The 24,345-nt window shown below is 36.2% G+C and overlaps 1 protein-coding gene and 1 long non-coding RNA gene across 3 annotated transcripts in view; one reads left to right on the top strand and one right to left on the bottom strand.

Moving 5' to 3' along the window:
* Positions 1-18,008, bottom strand: part of Dlg2 (discs large MAGUK scaffold protein 2) — a 917,250-nt gene extending 899,242 nt beyond the window's left edge. For both annotated transcript variants that reach the window (XM_048787977.1, XM_048787981.1), the window contains exon 1: positions 17,717-18,008. In XM_048787977.1, coding sequence (XP_048643934.1) covers positions 17,717-17,794 — 78 coding nt within the window. In that variant the 5' untranslated portion in view covers positions 17,795-18,008. The remainder of the gene's footprint in view (positions 1-17,716) is intronic.
* A 179-nt stretch (positions 18,009-18,187) lies between these two features.
* Positions 18,188-24,071, top strand: LOC125612004. Its single transcript, XR_007342240.1, has 2 exons — positions 18,188-18,294; positions 18,811-24,071. It is a non-coding gene; the product is annotated as an uncharacterized LOC125612004 (long non-coding RNA).
* Positions 24,072-24,345: the final 274 nt, after the last annotated feature.

Below are 24,345 nucleotides of genomic sequence, written 5' to 3'. Positions count from 1 at the left end.
ATTACCTAATAAATTTTCTCTTCACAATCCTGCCAAATGACCCCCCACCCCACACTAGTTCAGGTCTGCAGAGTAGGCTTTGTGCCCCTTTAGTGAGAGTACAATTTCAGATGTGAGGTAATCCCATTATACTCATTGCAATTTCAGACCTATGTCCTGAACCTCCTGCTGACAGAAGGCTACCTCATCTCTTTCCTAATTAAGAGCACAAAATTCTTCTCAAACCACCTTCATTATCACACACAGTGTGGTTGGCTCTATCAGGTAATACTCTCACATTCTGGAAGAAACAACTGCCTCTTTTAAATCCTAGGTAACCAACCCAGAGTTAATTATCTCAATTAAAACCTTTTTCCTACTCTCAGCAGATGAAGCCCATTCCACTAGAACAACAATGGGGCCAGGAGAAAAAGAAACCTTGGTTACAAGGAAAGGTAATTAAAGAGGTCATGTTCCTCTTACAGACTCACATGCACCAATTATGGAAAAACAGGACAAAAATCTTGTCCAGCCAAAAGAATTATTATTACAATATATGCTTACTTTACAACAGATTGAAACAGTGAGACAACTAAAAAGCCATGTGATTTGTTTCCCTTTGACCTTAACCTCTGAAAGAACAGGGAATGTGCAGAATTCTTTTGTAGCAAAACCTCTTGCTAGAAACCAATCTCCTTAGATAACCAGCCCTGTGACTGGGCAAGTCTCTTTCTTCTCTAAACTGAATTTAAAACAAGGAGGAAATCAGAATGAGAAAACTCCTAAGGCTGTTTCTGCATTAACAGTTACTGACAGCCACAGTCACCTTTACCTGTTCTACTCCAGCAAGTGCACTTTAAATGCCCTCCAGCATTTTGGATCGCCCAAGGCATGGAAATATCCAAATGAAATTTCAGCAGGGAAAAATGTATTACTAGCATGTTTCTAATCAGTGAGGCCCTACACTGAGATTCCATTCATCTCTTTTTTTTTTTAAGAGAGAAATAATTTTTTTTTTTTTTTTAGTTTTCAGTGGACACAACATCTTTGTTTGTATGTGGTGCTGAGGATCAAACCTGGGCCGCACGCATGCCAGGCGAGCGCGCTACCACTTGAGCCACAACCCCAGCCCAGCCATTCATCTCTTCTATTTCACTGCCTCAGTGCAGATGGTGGCTAGCCTTGCTATAGAGCAAATGTTTGTATCCTCCCAAAATTCATATGTTGAAATCTAATCCCCAATGCAATGGTCTTAGGAGGTGGAACTCTTGACAGGTGATAAGATCCTCCCAGTGGAGCTCTCATGAATGGCTTTATGCCCTTATAATAAGAGGGTTGTAGTGGGAAGAGTGCTGCCTGCAAACAAGACACAAGACAGATACTGAATCCACTGGCACCTTGGCTCTGGACTTGCCAGCCCATAGAATTATGAGAAGTAAATATTTGTATCCAATTTATGATACTTTGGCATAGAAGCCTAAACTATAACAGCCCCTTGCCTTTTTTCTTTCTTTCTTTTTTTTATTTTTTTTGTCAGCGGTTCTCAAAATAGGGACCCAGATCAGCAGCATCACCTGGAAACTTCTTAAGAAATGCAAATCCTTATTCCCCATTCCATACCAAATGAATCCCAAAGAAATGCTGTGGGTGGAGCTCAGCTGTCTATGTTTTAACAAGACTTCCAGCTGATTTGATGCACACTAAAGTTTGGCAATACTACAAAAGTCTCTTGAGGTGACCCCTGACCTCTATTCTTGCTCATCTTTAATACATTCTGCACAGTACTATCACATAACTTTTACTAAAATCTGAATATGATCTTCCCTCATGTGATTTTGGTATTCCATTCTTCCTCAAATAAAGTCCAAAGCACTTAGATGGTAAGTTAAGCCTTTCACCATCTGGCTTCAGCTGACCTTTCTAAAGTCATTTCTTGCTCCTTCCTCCTATAGATACTCTGCTGGGGCCATGATGAACCTTATGCTGCTACACAGAAAACCACAACTCTTTTTGGATTCTGTGTCTTCCTCAAACTGTTTCCTCTGCTCAGAATGACCCCCTCTCCTTCCAAACTCCTTATCCTGTCAGACTTGTCCTGAGTATTATCTCTTTGAGAATTCTTACTATCCCACTTCTTCTTTTGCACTTCCTTCATGCCTCCAAATCCCATGGAATGTATGGTTCCTCCATTATTGCACAACTTGGACGAACACATTCAACATCACACTACATAACTATTTACTTACTTCCCTTCCTCCTTTACTAGCCTGAGCTTTTCAGTGTTAGGAAGAGCACTTGGATGAATTATGTCTGTGCTACTTTGAGAATATACTAGGCATACATGGGAATTCTAGTTACTACTTCTTTGAGTGAATAAATAAATGCATTGACTTTTGAGCACCTATTATCTACAGCATTTCTATGCTAGTGACTTGCTTCTGTTATGCCTGTTTTACAGATGAAAAGAAAAACAAAACTGAGCCTCTGAAAATGTAAGTACCTTTTGTAGGTAGTAAAAGGCAAAGCTGATTCAAAGGAATGAATTTCAGACTCCAACCCTGATGCTTCCTCAATCTAATCATAGTCTTTTCTCAAACAAAATAAAGATTGAGTTTCTAAATATATCCATATCTTCTTCGACATACCTTCACATTTTTTACATATAGTTTCCATTATATAAAATAAAATAAAACACTAGGTTATGATTGAGATTATAAAGTTATAATAACTTTATAACTTTATAAAGTTATAAAGCTAAATATTGAAAATATATATATCGCCAAATAGTTCTGTGCTTCAATTTTACCAGCAAAAAGACTTGGCTTTATATTACCTAAATAATCAGTTATTCTTATTATTTGACATTAGCATAATTGTTTCCAGTCATAGTAATTCTTATTAACTGGGCTCATTGTGTTTGATTATGTTGTTGCAAAAGCCTACTTCAGTTGTGGGCACATTGATAATGCTCTTTAAAATCTATTCAACTGTTTGCTATAGTAATGGTGTCAATTCCTATTAAAAATGGTTTAACTAAATAAGAGTATGACATTGACCACCAAGTCATTCTTGTCAATAAATATTTAAATCTAGTTTAGATTTGCCAATCAAAATTCCTAAAGATGACAAGTGGAAACTGGATTTTTCCATTTATAACTAGACACATACATGCATTCTTCTTTCCTGATTTTATCCTTGGTTGCTAGAACTAAAACCATCACATCAGTTATTATCACTGTCAAAGTTGTTTTACTTTAGATCTTAAATTAATAAATGCTAAGGAAGAGTTTAATTAGCTGAAACCTAAACTGTCATAATTAATTTACTAGTTACATTACAATACCTTGTAAAACATTTATGTTTCAGTAAATGGAGTACCCACTTTCCAATGATCACATGGCATAGCTAATTTACTACACAACTAAATATTTAATTACTGATCAGTACAGTTAAAGGTAGTCAGTGGAAATTAAATTGCACTACTTGCAACAAAATGCTTACTCATTACTTCAGATGTTATAAAATCATATCAAAGAAATAATGGAAGTTCAAGCATTTATAGGTATTTCTGGAACATTCAGAGAAGAGTTGTAACAGCTAAATGGAACTATGGTAAATTAATCAGTACATCTTATGGAAAGGTCAAATGGGAAAAGTCCAAAAGTTTTTACATTAAGACTAATTTTCAGATGGGTAGAGTTTCTGTTTGGAATTTTGAAAACTCTAGAAACAGTGGTGCTGATTGTATAATATTGCAAATGTACTGAATGCCACATTATATATACCTTTTGTCATAATAATAAAGGCTATATTCACATTTGATAGCTAAATTGTTCTCTTCTCACTTCAGACAATGTGGCCATGTCCTGCCTGGCATTTTTGTACTGTAGTAGATGAGGTACAAAGTAAATTCCCAACCAACCTGCTTTATCTTTTCAATGTCCAGGATGGTCTATTTCATAAATATTTGCTATTTACTCAACTGAAAATGGAAATGCATAGAATCCCACAACATATCGTGTTCATAGGCTGTGCTGTGATTGCTTATTTGCTGTCTTCCTCATTTACTATTGAATGCATTCCTTGAGTTCTGAATAGATCACAGTCAGCATCACCCCTCAGCTTCATAGCATTGTAGATACTCTTGGTTAGATGTAAGATGCCCATTAAATAAATAAATTTATGGGGTTTTGAGATTATTTCATCAAATTACTTGAAATTTATGTCCAGTTTATATAAAAATTAGTTATTTTTCAGAAAGATAGGATATTTTGTAAATAAATGATAAATTATATCAATTATAAATTGGTATGATGTGGGAAATAGAGGCAATCCACACTAAAGAATATGGAATTTTAGTTAAAATGCAAAAAGTAAGCTATTTTCTGCTATTTTTTCAATGTTTTCACAACCATTGAATGGTATCTAAAAGCAAAGAAGCACACAAAAATATCTATCACTAAGTGACAGATAGTAATGATGGAGATCAATTCCTTTCCAAAAGCAGAGCTGGTATTTAGAGAGACAGAAATTCATTATAATAATTAGAGGCCTTTGCTGGACCTCCTCAGAGATGTTCTCATGCATAGATATCAAAGAAGATATTCTTGGTTAGATGATTTTCAAGATAATGACTCAACAACCAAATGTCAGTAATCCTAGCATCTCTGGGGAGATCAACTGCTTAAATAAGAGTCCCCTTCCACAAATACTGCTCAATGAAACTGAGGGTTGCTATATCAGGGCAAAGGTTTGCTTGCCAGCCGTGCGGATGCTGTGGGGCACATGATTATGAACTTGTTTTAAGTAATCATTACTAACCTAAGTCAGAATGAGAGTCAGAGTGTGAGATAGAAGAGCTAGCTAATTCAGAAGTCCTACAGAACTTTACCAGGAAATCTCTTTCTTAAAAATGGTCTAATTATATTAATTTCTAAATATTTGGATAATTCCCATTATGTCACAAATATATACTCTTCAACCTCCATAAAAACCCTGTAAGACAGGTACTGTTAGTCTTATTTTAAAATGAGAAAATGGAAACACACAAAGTTTAAGTAATTTGTTCACAGTCCAACAGCTGGTCAGTGGTGGCTGGAGTATGAATTCAGGAAGTCTGGATCCAGAAACCATGTTCTTAAATACCCCGTTCACTTACCTCAATATATATTAACAGAAATATTAAAAATAAGAAGTTTTTTTTAAAAAAATATTATTCGTTGATAGACCTTTATTTTATTTATATATGGTGCTGAGAATCAAACCCAGTGCCTCACACATGCTAGGCAAGTGCTCTACCACTTAGCCACAACCCCAGCCCCTAGATGGTTCTTTAATTTAAGACCTTTTTCCCTAGAAGGAACCTAGAGATGTCCCCATGTGTTACCTAAGAACATAGTCAAATGAGATCTATTTTATTCTAATGTTGGAAAATAGAGCTCTGTGAATTCACCATATACTAGGTAGTTTGTAATCAGGCATGCTCCTACAGCTTAAGAATGCATAAAAAAAAAAAAAAAGATTCAGCAAAAAACAACACAGGGTGTCTGGGGCAAGGCAGAGGAAATAAGTGGGAAAGATTGGCATGTTATTTATACTGCTAAAACAGTGCGAAGCTTGCTAAGAGTTTGCTTTAACTATGTATTTTTCCCCACTCTATACCTATACTTCTAATTTTTGCATCCATTATAAATCCCAGTACAGTATCATTAGTAGTAACATACAAGTAAGACTTTGTTCAATATCAAGGGACTATGTAACATACTTGGAACTCTTTTCTCAATGTAACATACTTGGAACTCATTATCTGATGAATGTTAATTGATTTAAAGACCACAGATAATTCATTTACTTGAATTTTATTTTTCTGGGGTCAACCTGGAACCACGGGAAAAAAAATATGCCTTTGAAATTGTTCAGGACAATCATGTGAATTGTATGAAACTGAGAATATGGAAAGCATAAATTAATCTGAAATGTATTTAAATTTGTTTTCTAAAAGGCATAGATAGTGTAGTTCATGACTACCAACAAGTACTCCTGATCACCTACATTTTATCTTGCTTTTCTTAAACACTCATTGGTGAAATGACTGATACTAAAAGAAATTCTTATTTGTGTACCACACAAGCCATTTTCATAAAGCTCTTGTAAATCCTAGAGATATGCAAAGAATAAAAACTCAACTTTAATAAAATAATGGACTATATTTGAATTAAACATGATATTCAAAATGTTACACTTGGAGAGTTAACAGGATGTTATGTGGTGAGAGAGCAAGAGGAAAATGTCCTATAATATCTGTGCCCTTTATAAATTAAATCTGAGGGCATTAAAAATGGTTATAACAATGAAATGGATTACTTATCAAATGAAAACAGAAAGAGAAAGAGATTAGTGAAGATATTTGCCTCTAAAAATCTGAAAACTGTGCAACTTAGAGCAGAGGTAATAAAGATGATTATTTCTAAGAAATACATCCAAAGTAGCTCCATTCAATTCACAGCAGGGATATCCAAAGTAGCAATTAATGCAGCCACTGGTGTGGAATTGTTTTCTAAATGCCATCCTGTTGTATGTTCCTCTTCTTCTTCTTCTTCTTTTTAATAGACTCATGGTGAAATCATATCAATTATTTACTAAAGTTTCAGCATTGATTATCAATATAACCATCCAAAAATATGTATATGAAATAAAAATGAAAGAAACCTAGCAGCCACTGCTTATCAAAGACTATAAAGGGTCACCGGGCAAGGTGGCACACACCTATAATGATGGGAGCTTGGGAGGCTGAGGCAGGAGAATTGCAAGTTCAAAGCCAGTCACAGCAAAAGCAAGGTGCTCAGCAGCTCAGTGAGACCCTGTCTCTAAATAAAATACAAAATAGGGCTGGGGATGTGGTTCAGTGGTCAAGTGCCCCTGAGTTCAATCCCTGGTACCACCCCCTGCTCTACCCCTCGCTGACGTGTGATCACGCCAGCGATAATCCAAGACAGTCCCTGTCCCCAGGGTAGCCGACACGGTGACCATGAGGACATTGGTGTAGNCCCCCCCCAAAAAAAAAAAAAAAAAAAGACTACAAGGGTAGTGCTTGAAACTCCCTGAGATTTGGACATGGGAAGATAGGTCTTGTATTTCAGTGGCACATTGAGCCAGTGAGGCTGCTGGACTGGATTGGGGAATATATGAGTTCACATCCCCTAAACTTGGCCACAAATATTGGGAGATGCTGGCCAAGAGAAAGTTCCCAAACCTCATTCCCTCATTCCCAAACTCAACTTACCCATTTAGAAGATGTAGGGAGAAAAAAAAATAGCACCATAGTAAACAATGTGGGCACAGGCCTCGATTGCCAGGGTCTTCATGCTAGCTTTTGAGCCCGCAAAGTATTTGTCTTTGGGCACATTAAGTGACCTTTCTATTCCACACTGTAAACTGAATATAAGTAGTACTTAGCACATATGTCATTGTGAGGACTGACTGAAAGATGTGAAATTAGTTGTAAAAATCTTAGAATAGCAAGTAGTCCATAGTAAGGATTTTACAAGTGTTCATGATCATCTATTAAAAGAACATATTTTTCTAGTTCTGAAATTCAATGTAGTATACTTGGAACTCTTTTCTCTTTATTCCAAGACTTGAAACAAAACTACAAATGTGATGGGATGCATTTGCTCAGCTGGGAGATGAACACCTTGAGTCATTCAGCATGCATCAATTTCCTTCAAATGAGTGATGTGCCTTGACTGACATTCTCACCAAACAGAAAATCAGTCTCAAAAATTGGTTGGTGAATTTTGAGAAAAAGAAGATATGGGGAAGGGAGAGGTAGGGGTGAGATTTTTATAAGGATGATAGGGAAAATTATTTAAAAAGGAATAAAGACTCAGAACTCCCTCAGAGTCAGTGCACTAACAATTTTCACTTGTTAAGGAAAGTTGTTTTCCTCGGTCATTTTTTTCCCTTCTAACCAATAGCTGAGATATAATTACACATCTCTTCATTCCCTAAAACCAGGATGGGAGAGCAAGTCCATTAGGAAACCCAAGGGAGTGGTACCAAGCAAGAGGCATCATTAAGGAAGAAGTTACCAAAAGCTACTTTGCATCCTTTGTAGAACTAGGTTGAATATTGGAATGGAAGGAAGAAAGGAAGGAAGGAAGTATTAGCTGAATCAAAAATCCATACAAGAATGGCTGTCACCATACATGAGAGCACTAGTAATTGAGAATAAGCATCTGTATGATCTAGGTCACCTGACCAGTAAGATGCTGAGTCAAATTTGTACCGGGGTCTGAAATCTTACCCTACCATATTGTTCTTAGGTGCGCCAACAAGAGGATCCATAAAATGGGTGGAAGAGATGAACAATAAAGATGATAAAGAACCTAATGAGGAACTTAGAAAACAAAAATGTCAGTCTTAGGCCACCATAGAAAGAGCAAGAAAAATATTTCTCTTTCTTATTCTCTTTGTACTTCCCAAGCAGCAATCCCTCAATGCCCCTAATCACAACATAACTTTTTCCTCTCCCCAGCCACACTAGGGAATCATCAAAATTCCTCTTTTCCAATAACAGATCTATGCTGCTAAAAAAGGGAAATAACTCAAAAAACCAGATCTCCTACAACTGACAACACCACTCACTTTGTCATACCTTGCTGCAAATCCTAATAAAAAGTTTGAAGGCCTCATCATACTAGAAATTGTCTCCCATAATTTAAAGGAACTGTAAAATTGAAGTGACAGCAAACCAACTAATTCTGTTCATAAATCAGACTGACATAGAGGAACAAGTAAGGATGGAAGGGGAGAATGGTAATTACACTGTGAGGTGGGTTTTGTTGTTGTTGTTTCAAGTAAGTTTGCTGGGTATATGATTCACATTCACTTCTCTTGACCTGTGCCTTAGACAACACAATAAAAAGGCAAACAAACTGATCCTCATGGGCTATTCAATAGTTCTTCCATTCCCTTATTCTCTACTTCTTCTGTTTTGTTTTGTTTTGTTGTTTTCAGTGCTGGAGATTGAATTGTTAGGCAAGCGCTCTAACACCAGCAACATAGCCTGCCCCCTGCAATTTATGTTTTCTTCTTCCTTTAAAAAAAAATACCTTGTCATTTTTAATAATCTCTTCTAGCTCCTTCAAAAGATTAGGTGATGTTGAACCTGCAAAGGTTTTTGTTGTTGTTGTTATCGTTTTGTGTGTGTTTTAAGAACTTTCATATTTTGAATTAAAATCAACACCATTGAACAATTTACCTACTGCTCTCTAGTGATGATACCCTGTCTCTGGGCACCAAAAAACCATTGCTCATCAGGCACAGTGGTGCATCCCTGTAATCCCAGCAGCTTGGGAAGCTGAGGCAGGAGGATCACAAGTTCAAAGCCAGCAATTTAGCAAATCTCTAAAAACTTGTCCTAAAACATAAATAATTATAAATAAATAAGTAGGGTTAGGGATGTGGCTCAGTGGTTCAATCCCTGGAACAAAAAAAAAAAAGAAAAAAGAAAGAAAGAAAGAGGATAGGAAAGAAAGTCACTTCTCATTTGACATCATCTTATGTCTGTGTATGTGGCCTCTGTGATGGGAGATGGCATCTAAGTTAGCTGTGTTATCATAACAAAGTATCATGAATTAGGTGGCTTAAACAAGATAAATTAATTTATCATGATCCTGGAAGCTGGAAAGTCCAAGATCAAGTTTTCAAAAGGGTTATTTTTTTTCTCTAGTGAGTGCTCCCTTCATGGGGAATAGACTTTTCTCTGTGTTCTTTGAGCCAGAACAAGACTAAGAAAGGGGGAGAAAGGGAAGAAGAAAGAGGGAGAGAAGGAGAGAGAGAACACACTTATACTTTCTCTTCTTATAAGGCAAGGGATCCTGTAGATTGGGACCCCACCATATGATCTCATTTAACCTTAATTACATCCTCAAAGCCCTATCTTCCCATAGTCACATTAGTAAGTAGGGCTTCAACATCTGAGTTTTGATTGAGACATAATTTAGTTTACAGCTAGTGGGGTGGGGATTCTCTAAATAACTAGAATTTCATGTAGAAAGAGTTCAAGCAATGAACATTTAATCTTCAAATATAATCCTGGAAGCTTGTGCCATGTGGAGCAAAGCAGCTGTACAATTTGTTCAATTTGTCATTGTTGGTGTTTGAAGAGGACTCCGGTACTTTACTGGTTACTCTTTGTTCCATGTCCATGTTCGTAGAATAGAAAGTGAGAAAGGAAAGAGAACTGAAGTCACAAACACAACACTATAAAATGTGTCCCTCTTCCTTCAAGGAAAAATGGAAGAAAAGAAAGAAGAATCCCTGAATGTCTCTCGTCTTGCTCCCACTTTGAAAGTGGGTAGACTCTCCATCACAGTCTCCTTACTAATGGTCAAGAAAGTCCCACCCTTTTGTATATAATCATTTAACATTAATTTTCATAGTTTTTCTAGTATGAGCCATTGTGCTAGGAGTACAGAAACAAATGGATACAAAATCTTTTCTTTTAAGGACTTTGCAGTCTTATAGCATATCAGAATTAATGAATGTTAGAAGAAACCTGGCTACAGATAAAGAATTCAAGCCCAGAAAGATTAACTTTTAGCCAAGAGGACGTAAAGGGTGGGGACAGAGCCAGTTAATGCCCAGCCTACTGACCCCTAATTCAGTCTTAATTCCCCTAATTAGTATGGTTCAGAGTTCCAGCCTGTCCAATCACTCACCCAAGGTTCATTAAGGGCCTACTAGGTGCTAGGTGTCCTGAATAAATGGAATAGAATGATTTAGTAATTTAACTAAATATTTAATAATTTATTTGAGGAGATATGAGTACAGCAAATGAAACTCTTATCAAATACAATAAGGCATTGTTTAAAGTGAGAGGGTTTCTCTTATAACCATATGTATGTGTGTATAAGTATGTATGTGTGTGTATATATATATATGTATATATGTATGTATATATGTGTGTATATATGTACATAAATACATATATACACATAATGCATATACACACACACACACACACACATAATGCATGTACAAAATAAACTGATTACCAAATTTACCTCTACAGCCAGGCATGGTGGCATAGGCCTGTAATCCCAGAGGCTCAGGAGACTGAGACAGGAGAATCACAAGTTCAAAGCCAGCCTCAGCAAGGTGAGGTGCTAAGCAGCTCAGTGAGACTCTGTCTCTAAATAAAATACAAAATAGGGCTGGGGATGTTGCTCAGTGGTCGAGTGCCCCTGAGTTCAATCCCCAGTACCAAAAAAAAAAAAAAAAAAATTACCTCTACAGTGATCATCATGGTTAAACTAATCTTGTTAGAAGACAGACTTTCTCTTTTCATCTTTATCACTCAGTATACTATCACTAAAAAATACGTGTTTGAGGGAAACCATTTTAAAGTCATACTAACCCATGGTAGTCCATCATCTCATATATGAAACACTTATAAAAATTTATAAGACACATAAAATTGCTCAATTTAAGGTTTTATTTATTTATTTATTTATTTATTTTGGGGTGGTACTGACAGAACCCGGTGGTGCTCCACCCCTAAGCTACATTCCTAGCCTTTCTTTTGGAGACAGAGTGTTGCTAAATTGCCCCAGCTGGCCTCAAACTTGCCATCCTCTTACTCTCAGCAGAAGTAGCTAGGATTACAGGCATGAACCACTATACCTGGCTTCAATTTAAGTTTTTCTAGGTGTCCCACATGTGGGATGATGGAACATCATAGGTTGACGGGGGTCGGGGAGAACAATAATGAAAACATCTGCAATTGAAGTATAGTAAACTGGACTGAACGTAGCCTACCTGGATAACTGTTTTCTGAAGATCCTTAGTGAAAAATCAAGTCATGTTTAGGGAATACATGAAAAGCCTGCTCAACCCCAAAAAGGCATAAAGGAGAACTCAAGGTTTGAAAGGTAAGGCTTAGAGACTCCAGGTTCAGTAATATCTGAATGCTAACTGTCATTTATGCTCTGGGTCGCCCTTCAACCTCTTATACCTCAGTTTCTTCATCTGTGAAATGGCACTAATCAGAGGATTAACTCAGAAGGATTCAGTGAAATGATACATTTAAAGTGCATATCAAAGTGCTTGAGTAACCTGCTGAAATGTTATTTCCACAATTGGTAACTGTTAAACACGGCTTTTGTGACCTCTCTTGCTTGCCAGCCTACTCCCCCACTTTTTCCTTTAAGCCATTTCTCTGATCCTGTCCTTTCCTCTGTTTTCTCTTCCTGACCTGAAAATAGCTGTGCCCTGTTCTTTGCCAGGGTGGGTAGCAACACTGGGGCCTCAGAACAGGTGCTATCATGCTCCATTCTGCTGCTTGCTTTGCCCTCCAGGTGACAGGAGAGAACTGCAGGGCTGCATTCAGCATGGACAACACCTGTCCTCTTTGTCACCACAGCTAGGCTCACACTGGCGCTGAGTCATGCTGCTGCTCACAACGGAGGAGTTTTCAAAGACTCACAAGACTCTAAGAAGTGGACTTGAGAGGACAGTCTGTCCATTGCTCTCTCTAGGTCAGACTACTCTTCAGTCTACCATGAAGCAAAAATAGATAGAGGGAGATTCTGTCACTCACCAAGGATTGGCGAATCTTCAACATTAGGACATTTCTTATAATGCCTAAGCAAAATTTCAGATTTGCATCTTAACTCATTTTTTAAATTTACTTTTCATAGTGAAAAATAACCTTGATTCTAACTGTAAACATACATTATTAGATATATAGTTTAACACACATGTGTTATATATATGTGTGTGTGTGTGTGTGTGTGTATGCACAAAGTATTGTTTACTAATAAAGTATTTGAGTTCTAGAGCCATATTCATGATGTTAAATCCCAGCCACCTCTTGGTGATGTGTTTTCTCTCTAAAAACTAGTAGTAATAATCTCATGAGAAATGATATTCATATTAGAGTTCTCATCTCAGAACAAGTTCAATGATATTAACCATTGTTCTGGTTTAGACATGTAAATATATATTGAGAGTATGGGAGGCTTTTTAAATTTTATTTTCTGCAACTTAAATGGCTATAGTATGATTATGGAATCAATATAAAAGTTGCCAAGGGGACTGACAGAAGACCCATACTGGGTTTTCAGTGGCCAGGGGAAGTTTCTTAGTGACTGTGATGTCATATAAGATTGGAACAGAATAAAAGAGGAATATGGCTAGTCTGTGGTCAGCTAATTAGCTGAAATGGTTAAGCAAAATTTTAGAAGCTAGAGAAAGCATTCATCATATAAAGAAGTGAATGTAGTTCAGAGTGCTGGATTTAGAATGCTCATGGAAGAAGGGCAAGGTATGATAGTAAATAGGAAATGATGGACTTTGTAAAGCAGACTAAGGGGCTTGGATTTCATTCTGAAGAATGAAAAGTAGGGGACCTACTGAAACATAGATGTTGCTTCCATCTGACAGATGAGAAAACTGAGGCCAGGAAGCCAAATGACTGTCTTCAAGCTGGATATCAAAGAGCAGGACTACCCTTCCTGTATATCCTTGCCCTAAGCCCAATGTTCTTTATATTATGCCAGGATTATCAAGGGCATAGTTCTCTTTCCTTCACCATCGTGCCAGAAAGTATATCACTAGGGTCTTTATTTGAGTTTATGTTGAATTAATGTATTAGATTTAGATAGGGAGAAAGACAGATCTAACATAGGTTCTTGAAAAAATTCTTCAAGGTATATTATAGCCCAATGTGAGGATGTGGGCTCAGTTACATCACTTGTAGGTTATATGAATGCCAAGCTCATACACAGCTATTTATTAAATGATGAATATTGATACTAGCCTTTTCTAAATGCATGATGCATATGCTTTTCAGAGTAAACACTTAAAAGACAAATAAATAAATATAAAAAATAAAACAAAAACAAAGGAAAGAAATCATAGATTACTGATGAGGAAGTGAAGTTTCACAACGTTAAGTACTTTAGTACTCTTACATATTATTATGACACCAGAAATTGCATTTTTCAATTTATCTTAAAGTTTCTTCAGCTGGCCTTTTAGAGTAACACAATCTGGAGACTGACTAAATTAAGCCATTTAAGTTGAAATGTGACAACAGGCAAAAAGGTAGAACACAAATTTCTGAATTAATTACACAAGATCAAAATTGAAAAAAAGGGGGGGATGATTACATGAATGGAGGTGTTCTATTATAGCCAAACAGTCTTTTTTTTATCATTTTAAAAAATGATTTTCTTCACAGAATTTGTTGGTATGAACGAACTGTCTTTTTAATGAAGAATAACAAAGAGTCTTTTGCTTTCCTTTTTTAGAAAAATGGAAACATGAATCACCTAACATCTTTGACTCATTCTAAAAAGAAAGCACTTCTACAAACTGTCACACTTTCAGGACCTTTTTGATGAAAGACATCTTTAGATTCTATAGGAATAAGCAAAGAGTGTAAATGCCAATGTTTAGGTTGTAAGACTATGGCAATTACAAGCTATTCTTAAGGAATAACAGGCTACAAACAATATCTTGCTACATTTTTTTTCCACCTAGAGAGTAACAAGAATGTGAAATCTTCAGCAACAGTAAAGACAAGTGTCTGTTCAAGATAGCTTGGGGACAGTCTAATCTGAAATAAGGGGGTTGAGTTACACAATGAGAAACTTTGATTCTGTAAACCTCATGACTTTGGAGTTCTAGTATACAAAAGAAGGGCAAGACAAAAAGGAATAGTTACCCTTATTCAGACAAGGCCATGTAGGGATCCGGGAGAATTATAAGTGGATGGAAGAGAGTAAGAGTCTCAGGGAGACAGTTTTGTAACAGCTTGGACTGACTTGGGTTCAAACCCCACTACTAATAGTTACTAGTAGTTCTTTGTCCTTGGCCCAGCTATTCTCCTCTCTAGGATGCAGGAAAAATAACTTATATCTAATATGATTTCAATAAAGATTAAATTAAATCTTACGTATAATGTGTGTAAACAGTGGCTTTATTAATGTTATTGTCATGATTACCATGATGGACATTACACAATGTGACTGCATTCAACTGCATTAGCTGATCCAACCAGAAATAGGACATACTATGTGTTTAGGATGACATGCAGGCTTGCACATTCCCAATTAGCTTTTCAATTAACCCCAGCCTGAAGAAAACACTTCCCAGACCATATCTGAATGTGAAAATAGAAACAAAGGGCTCTGATGGGTGCAGGTTGTTTTATTTGAGTTGGAGGGGAAAAAAGCCAAATTTACAGAGGATACTAAAAATCACAACCAGTTTCCATGAAAGATTTATGTCCTCAAATGCTAAAACATGCTTTGAGTATATCAATAGTTATTTACAACTTATTAGTCATTCTCCAAATAAAACTCAATAATAATCATATGCATCTTTTTCCACCCTGACCATATATCTATAACATCACTTCATGCCCCCCACCGTGTTTGAAACTATGTAATTTCTGATGCCACAGAAATACTTTATATGAATTAATTCAGCTTGCAGCATTGTTTGGTAACAACCTTACCAAAATATATTACTGAATTTTTAGATAAAATATGAATTCACAGTTATTGGTTTAAATAAGCCATGTGACAAAATTAGATATATAAAAAACAAAACTGTATCCATTTACCAAGCAATTGACTGAGTGCCTACATTTTTCAAGGTAATACATCTTTAATTTATTCTAGTAACTCTCTGAATACAAATTTCATGGGGGAAAAAAAAAGGATTCTATTTTCATGTTGGTTATCAGCACCTAGTGTTCAAAATTAATCCTTCTTCCAGCCCTCTTGGCTAGCACAGGGCAGTAGAGTTAATATTTTTCCTCCAGGCTTTATCAGTCTGAGAGCTAAACTTTGGTTCTCTAAAGTTAATTTCCTGATGTGACTGTATCTTACTCTATGGGTAAGATAAATAAAGACTTTAAAACCCTTAACCTCACATGTTGTTTCTTCATGTCTGTTCTAATTGTTAGCCATTGTTGCAATGAAGGGGATGTCCTAGAGCCCCTCGCTACCTCCTTCCAGACTCAAGAAGCAGAAACCAGTGTCACTGCATTGGAATAGCATCCTTTAAACTCTGTACAGAGTTCCATAGAGCTGCTATGTTCCACGTTGAGGCCCAAGCCTGAATTAAGTGGCACTGGGAGCTTCAACTTTTCTTTGCATATGAATTTGGTATAAGGCATTATCTCCCCATGGCTTTCAGAGCCATTTGCGGTCCTGACAGTTCTCTCATCCACACAACCTATAATTTTTTATAGGAAGAAGCACTTTTTCAAAACATTAGCGCTAATAAAAGACCTACTTGCAAGATTCTTTCTTTAAAAATTACTGAGGGAGAAAAAAAACACACCCAAAACTGAATTGTTCAATATATATGGTACTGGAACATGATAGGTTTACAATCATTTTACTGTGAATTATAGGATTGGGAAAGGGACAAATTCTACCCCAACAATCCCCTTCCTCTCCTCTACCAAAATTGCCAATAAATAACAAGTCAGTTATGATTCTATGACCTCAAATCTGTAATTCTAAAAGTCTCCGGTCCTGAAGTCAGAACTCTAGTGATATTTTCTTTTTTCACACTACAGACGATGTACTTGGTTTATCACAGAATTCTTATTTTATCAACATTCCCACATTGAAGGAATGAACAGTAAGTTACAATCAAGGCATTCTTGTAGCTGAAAGAAAGGACTATGCCACAGACTCAAAAAGCTAACTCTGGGTCAAGCCTAAGAGTGAGTGTATATATGTATACACCCCCCCCCACACACACACACACACACACATAGCAGGAAGGAGATAGAGCTAAAGATCACATCCTCAGGACAATATGCAAAATCTCTGCTTCACAAGATTTTTTTTTTTAACCTTTGTAAGTTTCCCCAGAACCTATCAAATTGGATACTGATTTCCTAAATATGACAATTTGGCCAGTTCCCTGGAAAATATGGGAAAAAATAAATCTATACACCATCAACTTCAGTTATGTTAGGCTGGTAATATACATCTCAGGACTTACAGACCATTTTAATAGAGAAATATAACTCATGAGGTAAGTCTACAAAGAAATTCTCTGAAAAAAAAAAACTAGTCATGCTGAATAAAAGAAAGGAAAGGTTTTCTCTAAATGGCTATGATTATCTGATTATAAACATAATACTTGCTCATGGCTAACACTTTTAAAATGATGATTTTGTTGATTTGAAAAAATATCAAACACTCTAGTGAGGTCTGGTCAATGTTACTGAAACTCTCAAAAATGTGTTCCTAGGACACAGGCTAGAACACATGTACTGAAGAAAGGCTCAGGTATTTATAACGCTCCCTTCAGAACTAAAGATCACAGCAATAAAAATAATGCAGTACAGCAACAAGTTTACTCAAGAGCTCCCTGAATAAGCAAAAATTGCAGCTGCTCAATTTCTTTCATCCTATGTAATCTAAAGGAATATTAAGTCTCTGTTGAGACACTCTATCAAATTCATGATTTCACCAAATATTTTGAATAATCAATGATCCTGCTTAACCCTAAATGCTCCCTTCCCTAGCAAGCTAGGCTCTAAGAGTTATCCCTTCTTTAAGTGCCGTGGACCACATTCACAGTGAGAGGCAGGTTCTCATCCCAGGCTAAGGAAGACTGCGTCTGTACTCAGACCAATAGTCCAGAGCAGGCACTTGGCAAATCGGAAAGGCAGTCTTCATCCCCACTCATTCCATACCTTCTCTGATTTTGCCTTCCTGGCGTTGTGCACGAACCTGCGACCCAGCTTCTTGGCATACCAGATAGAGGCAAACATAGTGATGCCAATGGAAGGGATTCACAATGAAGCTGCTGCACAATCAACTTCCCACCTCGGCTCAGAGGCAAGCGGAATCCGGAATCCGGCTGGAGCTGTCACTTGCAGGCTGTTGCTTTCTCAGTTCCTCTCATGCTGGTTAGCTGAGGGAGAGGGTGGGAGGAGGGAGGGGTTGGGGGGGAAAAGGCAGTCCTGTTTGGCCAGTCTGCAGGTATATTTACATCCTGCCAGCAGGAGGTCCGGGTGAGGCGGCGCTGCCTTCCTTGCCAGCTCTCACACATCCAGTTGGCTAAGTATCTGTCCGCAGTTCTTCAGCACTGTCGCCACCAAACTCCATGCGTGTTAGGAGGAAGGGAAGCTGCAGTCAACTCCTCCCAGAGGCAGCTCACCTTTGGCTCCGGGCTCAGGCAGTTGCACTCTTCGCTTGGCTTCCCTCGGTCTTGACAGTACGTGCTGGCGGCAGTGACCGTGAGAAGACAGATCCACATACAGCCTCGCAGGTAAATCAGCCAATACAGGAGCTGCCAGGCAAGGGGGAGAGAGCTGCCAGGCTCAGGGAGAGGCAGGGCCACCAGGAATCTGGCCCTGCAGGCACAAACAGGTGTCCCTGGAGCCCAAACCTCACTCAAATTCTCTAAGATGACTACTGGTGGGGGTTGGGGGTGGGCTAGAAACATAAGCTTTCTTCCCTGTGTCTTCCTCAATCCATTTGGTAGAAGGAAATAGTTTCATCTCTGCCCATCAGCCAGCCTTATCCACAGCTTGCAAGAGAAGCACTTTGTTTTGATAGAGACTGACCTGGGACAAAGGGCAAAGTGAGCAGAATGAAATGTCCTTCCAAATGCTTCAGTGAAAGTCCTTCATTTTCCAAGGCATTGGATTTACCTCTAAAAGAACTGGAATCTCTTTTACTGCACAGATTTTCAGCTTGGGAACTGAAATATGGAAAGGGGTTTAAAGCTACCTTTAAACTAAAATAGACTAATCTACTTTTTCTTTTCTTTTTTTAACACCAGGTTTTCTTGCAATGACATCCAGTGTTAAATGGACAATTGTAATATTACCTTTGGGAAGGAAGATTTATGCCAGCTCTTAAATCATGTTTCTTTGAAGAATTTTCATGCTTAATTCTAACACCAGGAATTTCCAACTTTAATTATCTTATTAGAGTTTAGACTATCATGTGAGGCACTTTTAAGGTAAAGTCAATTTAAAGAGACAAATGTTTTTACCAATGAGAGAGAAAGTTTAAGCCCTTTGCCAATTCTACTAAAGGAAAAAAATAAATTGTTCTTGTTAGCAAGTATAACCTGCCTTCCAGTGACACAAAAATAAGACTCCATCCAGTAAATGTTTTCTAGTTGATTTGGCAGAAGAGTCCTATGAGCACATATGGATCAGAGAACATCAACACAATTGCAGACACTAAGAAAAGAATTCCTTCTCACAACAAAGTCACCAAGGTCTATCTCTTACAAGGGTTGAGTCTGGAATCAGTGAAAAGATATTGTAGGGCTGGGATTGTAGCTCAATGGTAGAGCACTTGCCTAGCATGTGTAAGGCACTGGGTTTGATTCTCAGCACCACATATAAATAAATAAAATAAAGGTCCATCGACAGATAAAAATATATATAATAGGACATCAGATACCTCATAGTCAGTTGGAGGTACAGTATGGCATTGTGGGATAGGACACTGGTAGTCAGAATTCATAGCCATGTTAGTCACTAAAGTAACCCTGTGCCTATAACATTGATCTTTACAATGTATTCAATGGATGTTGATTGAAAAAATAAATAATCTGGTTTCTGACCCTGACATTACTTCTAGATTGTCTCCTTGTTCTCTTAGGGCTTGATTTGCCTCATCTGTAAATTAAGAAAATAGGGTAGATGATGTTTCAAGCCCTTTCCTGCCCCATGAGTCTGTAGTTCTGATTGTAGGTCTTCATATGAATAAAAGGCAAAAAATTTCCAGTGCTCACCAGAAACATAGGCTGAGGTGAAATGTTCCAGTGCCCTGCAAGGCCAAGAGTGGCACCCTTGGAATAGCCAAGCATCTTCTACCTTCTCTGGCACACCTCACTGCCACCCAGGGTTTGCTTTTGCCTTTAGCTATTCCTTTTGCTCTGTGATCTCACTTCCTAAAGCACTGCTTTCCATTAATTTCTTTTTGACATTCTTTAGACAACCCCTGTGCACAGTTTTCCATATTATATCCTGTACTCTTGGGAAGAAAAGGACCACAGAAATCTAACAAATAAACACATGATAATTCCTGTTAAGGTTTCAAAGAGCTTCACAGCAGGACCATAGCTTACCCAATCTGAGCCCTGCTGCAGTTCAAGGAGTATTCAACTGACTGTATAAAAGGATAGGGGGAACCAATCCTACTTAAAGAATGAAAGTTTTGTTTTCCAAATTCTAAGATGGAATCAGACAATAAAGAGTTGAGACAGAAAGTACTGAACTTTTAAACCATTAATAATACCATAAAGGGAAGCAAATAATGCTAATTTACTATAGTGGGACTGACAGATTGTAAAATATATTTTTTTTGCATTCTCCTAGAAAATTAAGATGAACTAAATCATGAGAACTGCAGTTTGGAGAGATCTCTGATAGTAGATTATTTCATTTGTTGGTTTTGCTTTTATGCTGAACTTCTCATGACCTTTGCACACCTGACCAAAACTCTTCACAGACTTTTCCAGGATGGAATTCTTTGGAAAATAAATTGAACTACCAAGTAAAAATTCAACATAAACAATAACAATAATAAGAAGATGGAGGTAGAAAAGACAGTGTGGGGTAGTCAGAACCCATACTTATGTCACACAAATGCTAAGCAAAATGTAGATATTCAAAATAAGTTTGTCTAGAACAAAGTAGGAAAATTCCTAAATGAGGAGAGACTGGAAGAGTCACTAGGAGAGGAACTTATACATTTTCAATTGTAAAAGTTGTTTGAAAGATGGATAATGAATGAAGGTATCGCCATAGTTACACAACTATCTTCCCTGGGCTCTCCCTGGGAAGATGTACCTGCTGTGAAAAGGGTGGCAGCTGTCTGCAGTTAATCCTAGCAGCCTCTAACCATTGCTCTGCTGAATGAGATAAATAACTTTTTCAGCTCTGCTGTGTAAAGAAAACAAATTTTTCAGACACTTCCCATCTGGATACGATTGGTACCTGGACAGACCTTTTCCTTTATAATTTCATTTTTAATACCTCATATGACAGAAGCCTACCAGTGCTGCTGAGTTTGAGAAACAACATTAATCCTTTTAAGCAGCTTTGGGTTCATGCCTCAGCACACACACTATGTGAGCCTTCTCTGAATTCTCAAGGTAAATGCAATATTTAAATCCAATCATTAATTATTGTACATTTTCTGCCTGGCACATGAATGATTTTCTTTAAAAAAATCGTCTAAATATACATAATTATTTTTAAAACAGAGTAAAAATTAAAACCTAGAAACAATATCTGGTAGCTTAAAAAACTATCAAGGTTCAGTGTTTAATACACACCAAAGAAAATTCTTATTGAGATACAAGCAAGTTAATGTATAAAATTGATCTCATGTAAGGATTTTTGTTTAGTTTATTTGCATATTTGATATGCACATTTGATAGTTTTTGGCTAACATGTGATATTAATCAATTATTAAACAGCAAGTGCAGAAAATATATACTACCTACGATTTGTGAGTAGTAGAAACACAGTATTTTTTAAACTTCATTTAAAAGAAATATCAAAAGGTTAATGTTAGTTGCCTCTGTACATGGTGGTAGAAAGGAGAAGATAAAAAAGTCATACTGTGTTTTAAGTACTTGTGTATCATGTGAGTCATCTACATGAGAACAAATTAATGTTATCATTTTTTGTAATGAATATATAACCAATAATTTCCCATAAAAATTTATTGAGTATATACCACATGTCAAATTCTAGGGACTTTAAATGAATAATATATAGGCCCTCTTCTATTATAACCATATTATAGTTGGGGACACAGATGAATAAAGAAATAAATTTCAGTATAGAATGGCACTATAAAAGATGGGCAAAAATGATGTGGGAGCTCAGAGAGAAAAAGTACTTTGGTTTTGTTTTTATATAATGCAAACCCAATAAAAGGTGTTAGCTGGAAAAAGAAAAATAATTAGTGCCAGTGCATATAACAAAGCAATGAAATAGCTAAATTTCCCCTCATGTTTTATCCCTTGGACAATAGGAAACATTGTGACTGTGAGCTTATGTGTATCTCAAAGACAATGTGTGCAAATTAAAGCAGTCACAGATATATTCCTATACTGAAGAGACACCAACTTATCGATAAGCGTGAAAAAAGTAGTTTTGAGTTACTTGACAGTAAACCCACTTACCGTAATTATAAATGAGCTATACTTATATCTCTTCTTGTTTCTATTCTCAAAGTCATCAAAATTAATTTTTCAACATTTGAACATCTCATGTATCTTTCTTTTAAATTTTAACCAGTAGGGTTATATATTTCTTATTGATTTGTGAAAGTACATAGTATTCTGGACATTAGTGCTTTCTTTATGAAAGCCTTTGAACATATCTGCTCCCAATCTTTGACTGGTCTTTTAGCTTAATTCATGCTTTATCATAACAGAGACTTCATTAATTTTTAAATGTATTGAAATTTCACATTTTCCTTTGTTTATACAGCATTGTATCCTAAAAATATTTCCTATTCTAGTTCAAAAATATATTGTCTTATATGTTCTTCTGTACAATTTAAATTTTTTTTTGCTTTTAACAAATGTTTTCAAGGTTTTTTGTATGTATGTGTTTTAACAACAGGCAGGAATCTATTTTGCCCTCATATGTATACTGAATTTATTTATTTGGTATATAAAAATGCTATTTATTTTCCATATTTACTTATTGCAACTCAAAGTCATAAGTCTAGAACAAAGATGTATTCATAAAATTGTGTTCTTGGTTTTTAAAAAATTATTCTTCTTTTATTTACCTATGGCAATGCCACATTGCCTATGCATTACAACAAATATTAAAACCTGAAAGGCTAATTATTCTTTTTGTTTGATATAAAAATTTTTAATTAATTTTCATAAATTTGTACAATTGAACAAATTATACAATTTATGAATTGTACAATTTTATACCACCCCTAATGTTCCATGTTATTCTTTTATGGAGTTTTAGCCCCCTTTTAATGTATTACTTCCTTTTACCATGTCAGTCATCATTGCTATTATTTTTTTTAACAATTAAAATTTACATCAACTCCAACATGCTATAAGTTCATTTTCTCATTATTTTTACTACCCTAACCTTTCTGAATTAAATTTCCTTCTTACAGATGTATACATTTTAGTAGTCTATCAATAAAAGTCTGGGATAAACATATTCATTTTTAAATATTTTTTTAACTGTCAATATTTACCTTAGACTTTAAATGTGATATAGAGAGTTCTAAAATGACATAGATTTTACTTCAGTATTTTGAAGATATTATCCCACAGTATCTTTTGGTATCAACTTTTATTATGTGATATCTAGTGTTAATCTAATTGTTGTATTTTAAGAATCATGCCTCCTACTTGGAACTTATTATATTTATTTAATCTGATTAAAGGTAAAAAAAAAAAAACCCTGAATAATTAACTCTTCCAATGTTTCTTCTCTCTCATTCTTATGATTTTCTCTATCTACAGGCCTCTTGCATTTTCCCCCCATTCTATGTATTCATATATCTCCATTTTTTTTTTACCTTCTATCTTTGTGCTGCTATTTGGTTTATAGCTGCAGATCTAATTATTATCTTCTAATGTATGTTTTCATCTTAAATTTTAATCTTTTGTGATTTTTTATTGAAAGAGTATTTTTAATGTATTTACAGATGTATATTTATTTTTAAAATCTGTTCAGACTTTATAATGGTGTTTTGTTCTTGTATTATGATTTTTATCCCTTCTCTACCAGGCCTTAATTTAAAACATATTTAAATTGTTGTCACTCTTATTTCCTAATTTTCTTAGGAGACTAATACCACTGATTTCACTCATGGAAGGTACTTTCTGCATGCCATGGTACATTTTTCTTCTGAGTTCTTGAATGATTTTCAGTCCTGTGGGAGACCCAGATACTCTTAGTTCTACAACTGCTTTTACAGAATAATTTTGCAGATCCCTCTGCTGGTTGTCCAGATATTTCATTCATCCAGGAGCACTTTTGTGGGTTTTTTTTTTTTTTTTTTTTTTTTTTGGAGATGGTTTTACAAATAAAGGGTTAATTTTAAGTTTTGGGGATTTTTTCCCCCCTTTTCCACACTTAATAGAAACATGCTTCATTGTTACCTTCCCCACTAGTGAATGAAGTTTTTTTAGAACGCCTTTTATTAAATGAGTATCTTTTTTAAATTTCAGTTTTATGCAATGAGCCTTGGTTTCATTTTTCTTCCTTTGGCAGTCCTAAAGTCAAGCATCCTGCCTTGCATGGGCATACAAACCCCACACGCAAAGCCTTTACCAAAATTCATATACCCCTGGAAT

The sequence above is a fragment of the Marmota marmota genome, unplaced genomic scaffold (assembly GCF_001458135.2).
Source record: "Marmota marmota marmota unplaced genomic scaffold, marMar, whole genome shotgun sequence".
Lineage (NCBI taxonomy): Eukaryota > Metazoa > Chordata > Mammalia > Rodentia > Sciuridae > Marmota > Marmota marmota.
This window is presented reverse-complemented; position numbering and strand designations above follow the sequence as displayed.